At 38.9% G+C, this 12,673-nt stretch overlaps 1 protein-coding gene across 2 annotated transcripts in view; it reads left to right on the top strand.

Annotated features, from left to right (window-relative positions):
• Positions 1–3,913: 3,913 nt before the first annotated feature.
• The window catches only part of LOC121414136, a 72,659-nt gene continuing 63,899 nt past the window's right edge, over positions 3,914–12,673 (top strand). For both annotated transcript variants that reach the window (XM_041607241.1, XM_041607318.1), the window contains exon 1: positions 3,914–4,278. In XM_041607241.1, the coding sequence (XP_041463175.1) occupies positions 3,929–4,278 (350 nt within the window). In that variant the 5' untranslated portion in view covers positions 3,914–3,928. The remainder of the gene's footprint in view (positions 4,279–12,673) is intronic.

The raw sequence follows: 12,673 nt of genomic DNA on the forward strand, positions 1-12,673 counted from the left end.
AAAACGTCTTCATGGCTAAGTTCAAGCAGTCCATAACAGGTACGTTTTCGATCAGCTCAAAACGTATATAAAAATTTTCCGCTCGCGCTCTGCGCTCACATTAATAATGTAAGGAAGATCCCTACTTCCTCATCCTTTTCATGATTTACAAAACTTGAATAGAGTGTCTCGTTCAGTGGGTCTAAATCTCGATTTTTTTTCCTCACGCTTCCCGCTCGCACCAATCGTTTAGTTATATACCTATTCTGTTAAGTTACAAAAAGTTCCATTCCTTAGGTAAAAATGTAAAAAAAAATCAGCTCATTATTTGATTTTTTTAAATATGTAACGTCTTCATGGCTAACTGCAAGCAAGTCCATAACAGTACCTTTTCCATCAGTTCATTTCTGCTCGCGCTTCACGTTCGTAATAATTATTCACTTGCATACACATCTTTTTTCAGGATAACAAACATTGCCCAGAATGTTCAAAACTTTAGGAAAAAGTACATAAGATTTCCCCCCCCCAAAAAAAAATAGCTCGCGCTTCGCGCTCGCATTATATAAATAAGTATTATGGTATTATATATGTTTATTTATAAGAATAAAGCTAAGAAGTGACTAATAGGACTACCCCTTTAAAGATTGTTTCCAGAAGAAGAAGAAGAAACCAAAAATCCCGGCAAATATCATATTCGAGTGGCCGATCGGAGAAAATATGGCTGAAAAAAAATTCCGCCCCCCCCCCTATTGGCGAAGGCTGGATCCGCCCCTGGATATAGATCTCTATGATTAGCCACGATTCAATTTCGGGGGCCATTTATATAATTATTGATTTTCGCAGTACTCGGCCTCTCAAAACTATTGCGTCTATATAATCCGGCTGGATCCGAGCCGGGGGGGGGGTGCATGGACCTCCGAAAATTTTCACTAACAAGAAAATAAAGAGAGAAAAGGAAAGAAAATGGGAGAAATAAGATATCATTTTCTTGATATCAGATTTTGCCCACTCGCATCTTTTTAAATTGCCATGTCTGAACCCCTAAACTTATAACATCATCTGTTCTCTGTCTTGCATATCACCCATATTATACGAAATATTAGGCAAAATGTTGATTTGTCCTTTAATCTCCGGGTGCCCTTAATTCCAGCTGTCCTCTGTAGGATCGTGTTCAGTAACCCCTTCCTGAAATGCGATGAGATGGATTCAGTTCAAGTTTATTTGACTAAGGCATTCAAATAACAAATAAAAGGGAATACATTTGAGCAGCGTACCGTTCGCAGTAGATTAGCCAGGGTGGTGAGCACGGAGGCATTCTTCAATCTATGTAAACAATGAAGAAATTAAATTACTTATTTGTCTCTCAAACCGTACCCTTGTTCAAAAGTTGACGTTCATATTTTGTTTCAACGCTTTATCGAATACCAGTCATTAATTAATTTCTTCTAGTATTTTTTTAACTATGATTTGCTCATTTATCAATCTGCCGCAAAAAGATTTACAATTACATTCGTAAATTCATAAAAATGATCTTAAAAGTAGCCTTCATAGACTATTTTGATGGTGACGTACGCCGAGCGAGTACACATCATCGATGACACTCGGAGACCAGTGACGTCTTACTGACGTCATACCGAAGCTTTCACCTCCTGTCATGAATGTAAGAAAGTTCAAACCATCCAGGGTATGGGGAGAGATGCTGCTTTCGAGGTCAAATAAAATACCTCCTCCAATGCTATGTGACATTTTCCTTGATTTAAAAAAAAAAATTATTGGTGGTGAGAGTAAAGCCAAATAAAAAAAAAATATCTTAAGCAAACTTAAGTAATGCACAAGGGAAATTTTTTTAGCAAACGAGAGGTGTGCATTGTTAACATTTGCGAGCGAAGTTCACTTAGTAAAAATGAATTATGTTATATTTTGATTAATACCATATCATTACAGGATAATATATTAATAATATCAGACCTACCATGTGTGAAATGGTGTCTACACAAAGAGTATACTTATGCATAATAGCCATCTTTTATAGGAAAACAAGTTTACATCAAATGTCATTTATTGAAATAAAAGATTTTTTGCGGCGTTATAAAGACTATTATGCATGCATTAATATTTCTGTTTCATCATTTTATCCCGCAATGCTGATTAAAATAATTGTTGCTGGGGTGATTGTTGAAATCAATTTGAATTTGGTGTGCACTTATTCAAATCCTTCGTGTATCAAAACAAAGTGTAGAAAGAGACTTCTATGGGCAACAGAAAAACCCATTTAATTAGGAAATGGGTACCCGATCATTTTAGTTTATTTTGTCGATGATGATACATACAAAAATAAATTAATCACTTATCCTCACTCGGACCGCTTCACCTGTCTGTGCGTGATATCGTCAACAATCTCAATTTCCAAATCACTAATGTCTATGCATGCAAAAATTACAATATTTACTTTCGCTACTATGGGGGCAGAAAATAAGAATATTAGACGATAACACAATAATGTGAATAGATAATGTCCTCACTACACGCCTCCCATGTTATGGCTGTATAAAACTTAGAATAAATCCGGGGGGGGGGGCATTACCATTCACGAGTGGGTACCATGCGCGACCATGGAGTCTCAAAAAGCACCCTAAACACGTAATTTCCATATTCTCAAAATGCACCCCTTAACAAGTATTGGCGTGTGAAACCCTACTCTTAACAAGTATTGGAAACAAAAGGATTCTCTTGGCAAATATTCCCTGAAATGAACCCCTAAACAAGTACAGGAATGTTTTATTGTTACAGGTACTTCGGTCGTCGGCTTACCCTTATTTGGTTTAGTACGACCCCACCTTCTACACCTCGCGCAAATCGGACTCTAAACACGAAGTGTTGGGGCAAAAAGGACATTCTTTATAAAAACATTTTAATTTTAGTTCATCATCCCCGCAAATTCGACCCTAAACACGTAATTTTCCTAGCGAAATAGATACCCTTTTTTCATTATTTTTGTGTTTTTGACACCCTTATCACGTTACGTACGTAACGTGCCCTATCGTGAAAAAGACATCCTTTTTACGTGTAGTTTTGGTCGCGCATGGTATCCACTCGTCAATGTAAGCGCCCCCCCCCCCCCCCGGGAATAAATGCTTGTGTGATAATGTGACATTGCATCATAAGTTTACCTATATCATAGCGATATAAACAAGTGAAATTTTCACAATCATAATGATCTTCCCCTGTTTTATTGAAATCATCTTGATGTTGTCTGCACTAGGGTTTTCATTTTATTTTTCAAACCTTTGCATAAGTAAATTCTAATCAGGATGTATAATTTCCTTTATCAGAGTATTCTTCCGTGTGTAACACAGTGCACATGGAGTTTCAGAAACCAATAATCGAGAGAGCGAGCAATTAAACAAACACACACACACAATCGACATTATTAATGGATATTATAAATCATTAGGGTACAGACATGACAGAGAGGCCGGATATGCAAATAATCATGTTGTATGTATATAGGCCTATATTTCGATGTATTTATTCTTTTGGTTGTTGTAAATGTCAGAAAACATGTAACAGTGAAGGTTAGACAGATTGAATCCTCTCACGAATGTAATAACTGCATGGGATGGTGTTAAATCCAAATCCACTTCTGCTATTTTAATTCCACCCGTTTAAAAAGAGTGGATTACCAATCTCATAAACGAGATGCTTTATCATAAGCCTCGCGATTGACCGATCGTTTGCGTGTTTTATCCAATCCTTGGGGCTCATCAAGTTTATCCGCGCACGATTTAGCGTGTTTTGGCGGGCTGCGAATATTGAATTTAATGAATTTCCAGTCAGCTAGGGCAGCTACATATCGTTTTCTTTCTCTCTCTCTCGCTTAGCCTGTGGGGCATTATTTATTCATTTTTGAATACCTACTAATGAGGATCGCTTTCTAATTGCTTTGATTATGTACAAGAGCCTTGCCGATGTAGAAATTGGATTGTTTGCCGATATAGCCCCCCCTGTGGTTGCAGACGACGATATCTTGTATGTGGATCGCCGACTTCAAAAGCTGGACATCCTAGCAGGCAACCATTTCACATCAAACATTCATTGGACGCATCGAAGGCTGTCTGGAGCTTTTCGGATTCAACTGTTGCATTTTAGAAGTATTATTACTGTATTTCAAGTAGTACTATTAGTGTTATCATTAACTATTTGCGTCTGTCTTTGGAAATCTATTGCAAGGATATACCTGGTAGCTATAATTCAACGAGATTGTCACATCCAGACAATTGAATCAAATTTTGATTTGAGGTAAGCATGATAAGCTAGGTTTACTGGCTAGTTGAAATTACACCTTATTTTGCAGTTATCAGCGTGTTCTAGTACAAGACATTCATCGTGTTTATTTGGGTTTTCTATGTGTCTGAAAAGTAAAGCCGATTGCATAGAAAAATCTTCAAACCATCCATGGGCCTATTCCGTCTCTTTAACGATTGATGTACACATTTTTCCATAACACATTCCTTTTCACCTGGTATCCTTTCTCATATTCACCCCATCAGTCATTCCCTTTTTTCCTAATCTCCTTCATCATATTCTTCCCATCATACACCCCCTTGACTCCTTCCTCATTATTCACCCCATCAGACACCCCCTTCCTCCTCGCCTTCTTCGTCATATTCACTCTATCAGACATCCCCTTCCTCCTAAATCTCCATCCTCATATACATCCTATCAAACACCCCTTCCTCCTATAGTCTCCTTGCTCATATTCACCCCATCAGACATCCCCTTCCTCCTTGTCTTCTTTGTCATATTCACCCCATCAGACATCCCTTCCTCCTATAGTCTCCTTCCTCATTTTCACCCCATCAGACACCCCCTTCCTCCTTGTCTTCTTTGTCATATTCACCCCATCAGACACCCCCTTCCTCCTTGTCTTCTTTGTCATATTCACCCCATCAGACACCCCCTTCCTCCTTGTCTTCTTTGTCATATTCACCCCATCAGACATCCCCTTCCTCCTATAGTCTCCTTCCTCATATTCACCCCATCAGACACCCCCTTCCTCCTTGTCTTCTTTGTCATATTCACCCCATCAGACATCCCCTTCCTCCTATAGTCTCCTTCCTCATATTCACCCCATTAGACACCCCCTTCCTCCTTGTCTTCTTTGTCATATTCACCCCATCAGACATCCCCTTCCTCCTATAGTCTCCTTCCTCATATTCACCCCATCAGACACCCCCTTCCTCCTCGCCTTCTTCGTCATATTCACTCTATCAGACATCCCCTTCCTCCTAAATCTCCATCCTCATATACATCCTATCAAACACCCCTTCCTCCTATAGTCTCCTTGCTCATATTCACCCCATCAGACATCCCCTTCCTCCTTGTCTTCTTTGTCATATTCACCCCATCAGACATCCCTTCCTCCTATAGTCTCCTTCCTCATTTTCACCCCATCAGACACCCCCTTCCTCCTTGTCTTCTTTGTCATATTCACCCCATCAGACACCCCCTTCCTCCTTGTCTTCTTTGTCATATTCACCCCATCAGACACCCCCTTCCTCCTTGTCTTCTTTGTCATATTCACCCCATCAGACATCCCCTTCCTCCTATAGTCTCCTTCCTCATATTCACCCCATCAGACACCCCCTTCCTCCTTGTCTTCTTTGTCATATTCACCCCATCAGACATCCCCTTCCTCCTATAGTCTCCTTCCTCATATTCACCCCATTAGACACCCCCTTCCTCCTTGTCTTCTTTGTCATATTCACCCCATCAGACATCCCCTTCCTCCTATAGTCTCCTTCCTCATATTCACCCCATCAGACACCCCCTTCCTCTTCGCCTTTTTTGTCATATTCACCCTATCAGATATCCCTTTCTTCCTCGTCCTCTTCCTCATATTCTCCCCATCAGACATCCCCTACCTCATATTCACCCCATCAGACACCCCCTTCCTCATTGTCTCCTTCATCATATTCACCCCCATCAGCAGCATGACTTCTCCACCCCGCTCATATGACTCGTCATTGTTTTTACAATTTTTTTTGACCTGTCATAAAACGGTTTATTTCCAATTTGTCTAATGCCAATTCGTACAATTGCCAACTCGCCATTTGGTCTACCATCAGTTCGTCCACTATCCAAATGGTCTAATTGCCAGTTCATCCACTTAACATTTCGTCTATAACCATTTGGCTCAGTAGTCATTTAGTCCATATAACATTTTGGTCTAATTGGATTAAGTGTTAATTGTGCAAAATGAATGAAATGAAATGGATATTAGACCAACTACCAACTAGTTATTAGACGAAAATTAATTGTCATAGACGAAATTGTGATTAGACGAAGTGATGATTGGACCAAATGGTTTTTGTATAAGACTAAATAAAAGTAGACCATGTGGTGAGTGGACGAGTTGGCAGTACACGAATTGGTAATTTATCCCTAAAACGGATCCTTTTCAGGTGAAAGGGGCACAGACCACGTTCGTGAGGGGCACTTTTCCTGGGTAAAAAGGGGCACTGATTCGAGAAAGGGCACGTACAAGAAAGCAAGGGAGAACTTGCTCAGACATAATTACAGTAAAACGGGTCTTCTCAGGTGAAAGAGGCACATGATATGTTCGTGATGGACACTTTTCTTGGATAAAAGGGGCACTGATTCGAGAAAGAGCACATAAAAGATGACAAAAGGGCACTTGCTAACGGCATAAAACGGATCTTTCTCAGGTGAAAGGGGCACAGGACATGCTCGTGAGGGGCACTTTTCATGGGTAAAAGGAGTGCTAATTCGAAAGAAAAGGCACCTACAAGGCAAGTGCCAGACATAAAACGGCCGGGTTCTTCTCAGGTGAGAGGGCACATAACACGTCTGTGAGGGAGCATTTTTTGAGAAAAAAATGGCACTCATACGAGATGGGGCACTTCGAAACAATTAAAATGGGCATTTTTATTGCGTTAAAAAAGGCAATTTTCAGTGCTTCAAAAAGGAATTCGCCGCCCCTTCCCATCAGACGCCCATTTCTCTTCGTTTCCTTCCTCATATTCACCCTATATATCAGACATATTCCACTTTGTCTCTTTCAACATGTTCACCTCCATCAGACCCCCCTTCCTCCTAGACTCCTTCGTCATATTCACCCCATCAGACACCCCTTCCTCCTAGACTCCTTCGTCATATTCACCCCATCAGACACCCCTTCTCCCTGTTTTCCTCCATCATATTCACGCCCCATCAGACATCCTCTTCCTTCTAGACTCCTTCCTCTTATTATTCACCCTATCAGACACCCTTTCCTCCGAGACTCCTTCATCATATTCACCCCATCAGACATCTCCTTCCTCCTTGTATCCTCCCTCATATTCACCCCCATCAGATCGACATCCTCTTCTTCCTATTCTAATCTTCTCTCTGACACACCCCTTTACATACCCCATGCATTTCCGTTGGTGTAATCCATTACTCTTTGTGAAGCAGAAACAATTCCAGCTGATGGTATAAAGATGGAGAGTTTCCATGGTAACATATCCTATCTGTATCAGCGGATTGGTTGTCATCCATAAATCATTTATGTTCCTTTCTATTTCATTAAATCACTGTACATCGTTCGAGTTTGTCCTGGTGTGTATTCTAAATTAGCAAATATGTATATATGCCTCGAACCTACATGCAGTGCACTGGAAACGATTTCTGCAGAGGATGTGCTGGTTTGGGAAAAATAACAAGCAAAAGGAAAAAAAGAAGAAACAAAGGCCTTTCGCTCAAAATGATGTCATTTTGTAAAATTTATACTTTTTTGCATATCAATCTGATTTCCAGTGGGTGTTTTCTATGGTGATTAACATACGTATATAGCATTAGGGCCATATTACAGTGATAGATTAGATTTGCACGATAGAATATTTTCTTTAATCAGTTGTTTTCAGGCATTTATTAGTCATTACTGTTATGAAAGATTAGGCTTCTAAGATGTTTGCTGCACACTTTAAATTGATTTGTTGTCTTCAAAGCTATAGCGGTGCGCATCGTGATTCTAATATTTCAATAACCAACAACATGTTTAATCGTAATAGAATATTCAGCCTCAATAGTTTATATTAGAAAATACACTCAAGTCCTTCTGGCTAGCCTACGCCATGATGATAGTGTACAGCTAAACCACGCTTCTTCGTATCATATTTCGCATATTGAATACCCAATTCCGATTCGCCCATCTCATTCAGTTCAGATGATGTACCGCAAATCCCAAAGTTGTAAATGAGTGATACCTGCTTATACACTATGCTGTCCCAGGGAACCGTTAAAGGTAAACCCTTATTTACCCATGGAGCTACTGATCCAAAATGATTAAAGGTATAATAGCACATTGGAATTTTGAGTATATTTCATAACGAAATTGATATGCATAACAAGGCAAAAGCGATTTTGTGTCTCGCCCACTTATGAAAATAACCAGAAATATCGTGTTTTGCGAGGGCACGCAACAGAATTGTATTGAAACTTCATTGTCAAATGACTGGGATGGAATAACACTTGTCATAAAAGCCTTGCACGTAAACTTTAAAGTTGACCTGAAGATGACCTTATATACCATGTGACATCCGACTGCCCCATCATGCAGGTCGCCTAAAAACATCTGCAATCCAAGTTTTGTTGAAAAGCAACTTCTAGTTGCGGAGTCAGGTGTCATATGAGAGTCTTGTGTGTAAACTTTAACGTTGACCTGGAAATGACCTTTGACCTTAATATGTGACCTCTGAATGCAGCCTAAGATGACGTCCCCCAAGTCCATCTACTATCCAAGTTTGGTTGAAAAGCGACTTACGGTTGTGGAGTTATGTGTTATTAGATTTGTGACGGACGGACGACATTTGGATCCCTAAGTCTCGCCTTCACCTCTGGTGAGAGAGACAAAAATGAATAACAAGATTGCTCAAAATCCAATCATATATTCTTACTTGGTTTCGCTAATCAACCCAGTTTTGTCATGATATTAAAATTTATTTTGATATCATGACAAAAGTGACAAAAGTGTCAAAATTGTTTACACTGATTTGTATTTTTTTATATTATTTGCCGAATAAATAATAATAATATTAAAAAAAACACGCATTCATGCATCCAATTTTAGTTGGAGTAACTTCCAACATGACCTAACACAAATGCTCCCAATAACTTCAAATCAAGGCGTATATTAAGTCAACAAAATTGTGAAGTACATGTATCTTGATTGTTTCATACTGATAATCAGCTTTAGAAGACGGTGTCTGATTGGCCCATACCGATCAGCGTTTTGAAGTGGTCCATGACTGATCAGCTTTATGAAGTATCTGATTGGTTCATACTGATCAGCTTTGTGAAGTATCTATTGCTTCACATACTGATCAGTTTTGTGAAGTATCTGATTGGTTCATATACAGATCAGTTTTGTGAAGTGTCTGATTGGTTCATATACTGATGCTGATCAGCTTTGTGAAGTATCTGATTGGTTCATATACTGATCAGCTTTGTGAAGTATCTGATTGGTGCATACTGATCAGCTTTCTGAAGACGGTGTCTGATTGGTTCATATTGATCAGCTTTGTGAAGTATCTGATTGGTTTATACTGATCAGCTTTCTGAAGACGGTGTCTGATTGGTTCATATTGATCAGCTTTGTGAAGTATCTGATTGGTTCATACTGATCAGCTTTCTGAAGACGGTGTCTGATTGGTTCATATTGATCAGCTTTGTGAAGTATCTGATTGGTTCATACTGATCAGCTTTCTGAAGTATCTGATTGGTTCATACTGATCAGCTTTGTGAAGTATCTGATTGGTGCATACTGATCAGCTTTCTGAAGACGGTGTCTGATTGGTTCATATTGATCAGCTTTGTGAAGTATCTGATTGGTTCATACTGATCAGCTTTCTGAAGACGGTGTCTGATTGGTTCATGTTGATCAGCTTTGTGAAGTATCTGATTGGTTCATACTGATCAGCTTTCTGAAGTATCTGATTGGTTCATACTGATCAGCTTTGTGAAGTATCTGATTGGTGCATACTGATCAGCTTTCTGAAGACGGTGTCTGATTGGTTCATATTGATCAGCTTTGTGAAGTATCTGATTGGTCCATACTGGCCATTTTTTTCAATGTGTTTTATTCTTTTATTGGATATTTTTTGTGTTTTTACTTGAAAATTCTGTTTGATCAGGTGCCCGACAAAATGTTTTCCCTATGATATAAAACCCTTTTCAAAGCATAGACCGAAGGGACTGAACTAAAACTTTGCATAAAAAAAAACTAAGCGAACCACTACACTTTTATAAAAAAAAAAAAAATTAATGTGACATCGTATTATTCAATGTATTGATGACCAGGCCTTTCGGATATCAACGAACCATATTTACTACCCATCTTTAGAAAACATCCGATTGGACTACCCCCCCCCCCCCACCACCAACCCTACCATCTTCTCTGTATTTTATGCACCTTAATCCCGTTTAATAAATTTCTTTATGAAAGCAGCAACTTTTACGAGCTACTAAATCGTGACTTTTAATTGTTTCATGGCAAGTTTTCGTAAGAAATTTGTATTTTTGTGATAATATTTATAAAACAGGCATCTGGTTCCAATGGATTCTGACCAGATTCTATTACCTCTTTTGCCACGGGATTCCAACAAACACTCTCCGAACCGACCATATAACGTGTAAACCATATCTACTCATGCATTCTTTATACTTTCATTCATTATGCAAATCAACGATGTCTCATCACCATCTGATTCTGGAATGACTTTCTGTTGTGAAGATTTAAAATGCAGCCGGGCCGGTGATAGGAAAGAGGATTCACCCATCTCTCGCTTTTGATTGCAAGACGATGATAAACGTGTGTGCGATTGGTTCGATTCCTGCTGTAAACCAATACTCAAACAAAATCAGAAATATTGACTCGACTCCAATGAATGAATTCCTCCGCCCCCCCCCCCCCCGGAGAAAACAAAACTAATTGATAGAAGAAAAGGGGAAATAAGTGAGAGAACATAGAAGAAACGATAGAAGAAGATTTGAAATAAGGATAAAACAAAAGTAAACAATCAAATCTTCATTTTCTAGATTTCGATTAATCAAGTATATATTATAAAACATGAATTTTGTGTATTATGTCCGATGAGTCGACAAGGATTATGATTGGTTTTTCAATAATTTCCCATATTTTGGGGTGGAAGTCCGGGATGAAAATAACACACAAGATTGACTCATGATATTAAGCAACAATTTTTTATGCTTTACTCGATTTAGTGGTTCTAATTTACATTCACATAATGTATAATATTCAGTTGTTTGGTGTTCCTACCCCCCCCCCCCCTCTCTCTCTCTGTGATATTGGAAGAATCTATTTTGATCATGATTTCTTATTTGTGTAACAAACTTGTGTTTATGTGATTTGCAATCACTTAATAATTATTTGTAAATTTTGTAATTGACTTTAATTTGTTATAATAAAAACAGAATTTAAAAAACTCTCACATTTTTCTACTCTCACTATAAAAGCCCCTTAGCCCACCGACGTACTTTACTGCATGACAGCCCCCCCCCCCACCAAAAGATATGTCATAATGAACAGATTATCAATGGTTGTAGGAACAGACTAGTTAGCCTAGCTAACTTGATATCAATCAATATTGGTTGTAAATAGTGCCCATCTAAACATTGAATATATTTTTAGTCTTTTTTTCAAATCGTTTTTTATATTTAAAAGTTTATCGTTGAAATCTATATAGAGTGGAATATTTCTATTAAATTCGTATAAAAATAAACTCTGTTATGATTCGATTAAAGGGCTCGTATTAATTGAAACATTTAGTTACATTATCTAAATTTACAGTTAATAAGATGGAGGTTTGCAGCTTTGCAAGTAGTGAACGCTAATAAAATAAATACCGTGATGAAAATATACAATTTTAGTAGCCGGTAACATGAAACACTCATTCAAGCGACGAGGATTAGATGAAATAGCGCCATCACAAGCATTGGTTCTTTGAGCCAGAAGTGGCGTACAAAATAAAAATGCGTGGGAGGGTTATAATTGCAGCGAGAACTGCATGGACGTATAGTAGCATTAGTGTGACTTGGGGGTAAAAGATATTAGTCAGTCGCGTAATGAGGCCCACAAATAAATAATAATAAATGAGGGGCGAACGCGGCGTATAGGCCTAATGATTATGGCAAAAATTCATGAAAGTCGCAAACGAGCAAAAAAAATTGGACCTTTTTGAGATATTTTAACATAATATTTAGACAATTGTATTCCTCTCCCATTACATTAATATTCTTTCTCATTGTTTTTCTCCCCTGCCCCTTGGTCGTTAACAATCAGGGGGTCAAGTACCCCCAAACTATATATAAGCCACCGGTTGTGATAGCAGTAGTGTGGTGGTGATGGCGGTGATGGTGGTGGTGGTGGTGGTGGTGGTGGAGGTGGTGATGGTAGTGTTGGTGCCGGTGGTGGTGGTGGTATAGTGTTGGTGGTGGTGGTGCCGGTGGTGGTGCTGCTGCTCCTGCTGCTGGTGGTTGCTAAAAAGTACATAATATAGGAGCTATAGCAGTATAATTCGAAATGTTCATACAGTTTTGTTGATTTTCACGAGACTGACCGGGGAGAGAGAGGGAGAGGGGGGGAGAGATACATAAAATGATTCACTCACCCATC

Source organism: Lytechinus variegatus, chromosome 1, assembly GCF_018143015.1.
Source record: "Lytechinus variegatus isolate NC3 chromosome 1, Lvar_3.0, whole genome shotgun sequence".
In the NCBI taxonomy this organism is placed as follows: domain Eukaryota; kingdom Metazoa; phylum Echinodermata; class Echinoidea; order Temnopleuroida; family Toxopneustidae; genus Lytechinus; species Lytechinus variegatus.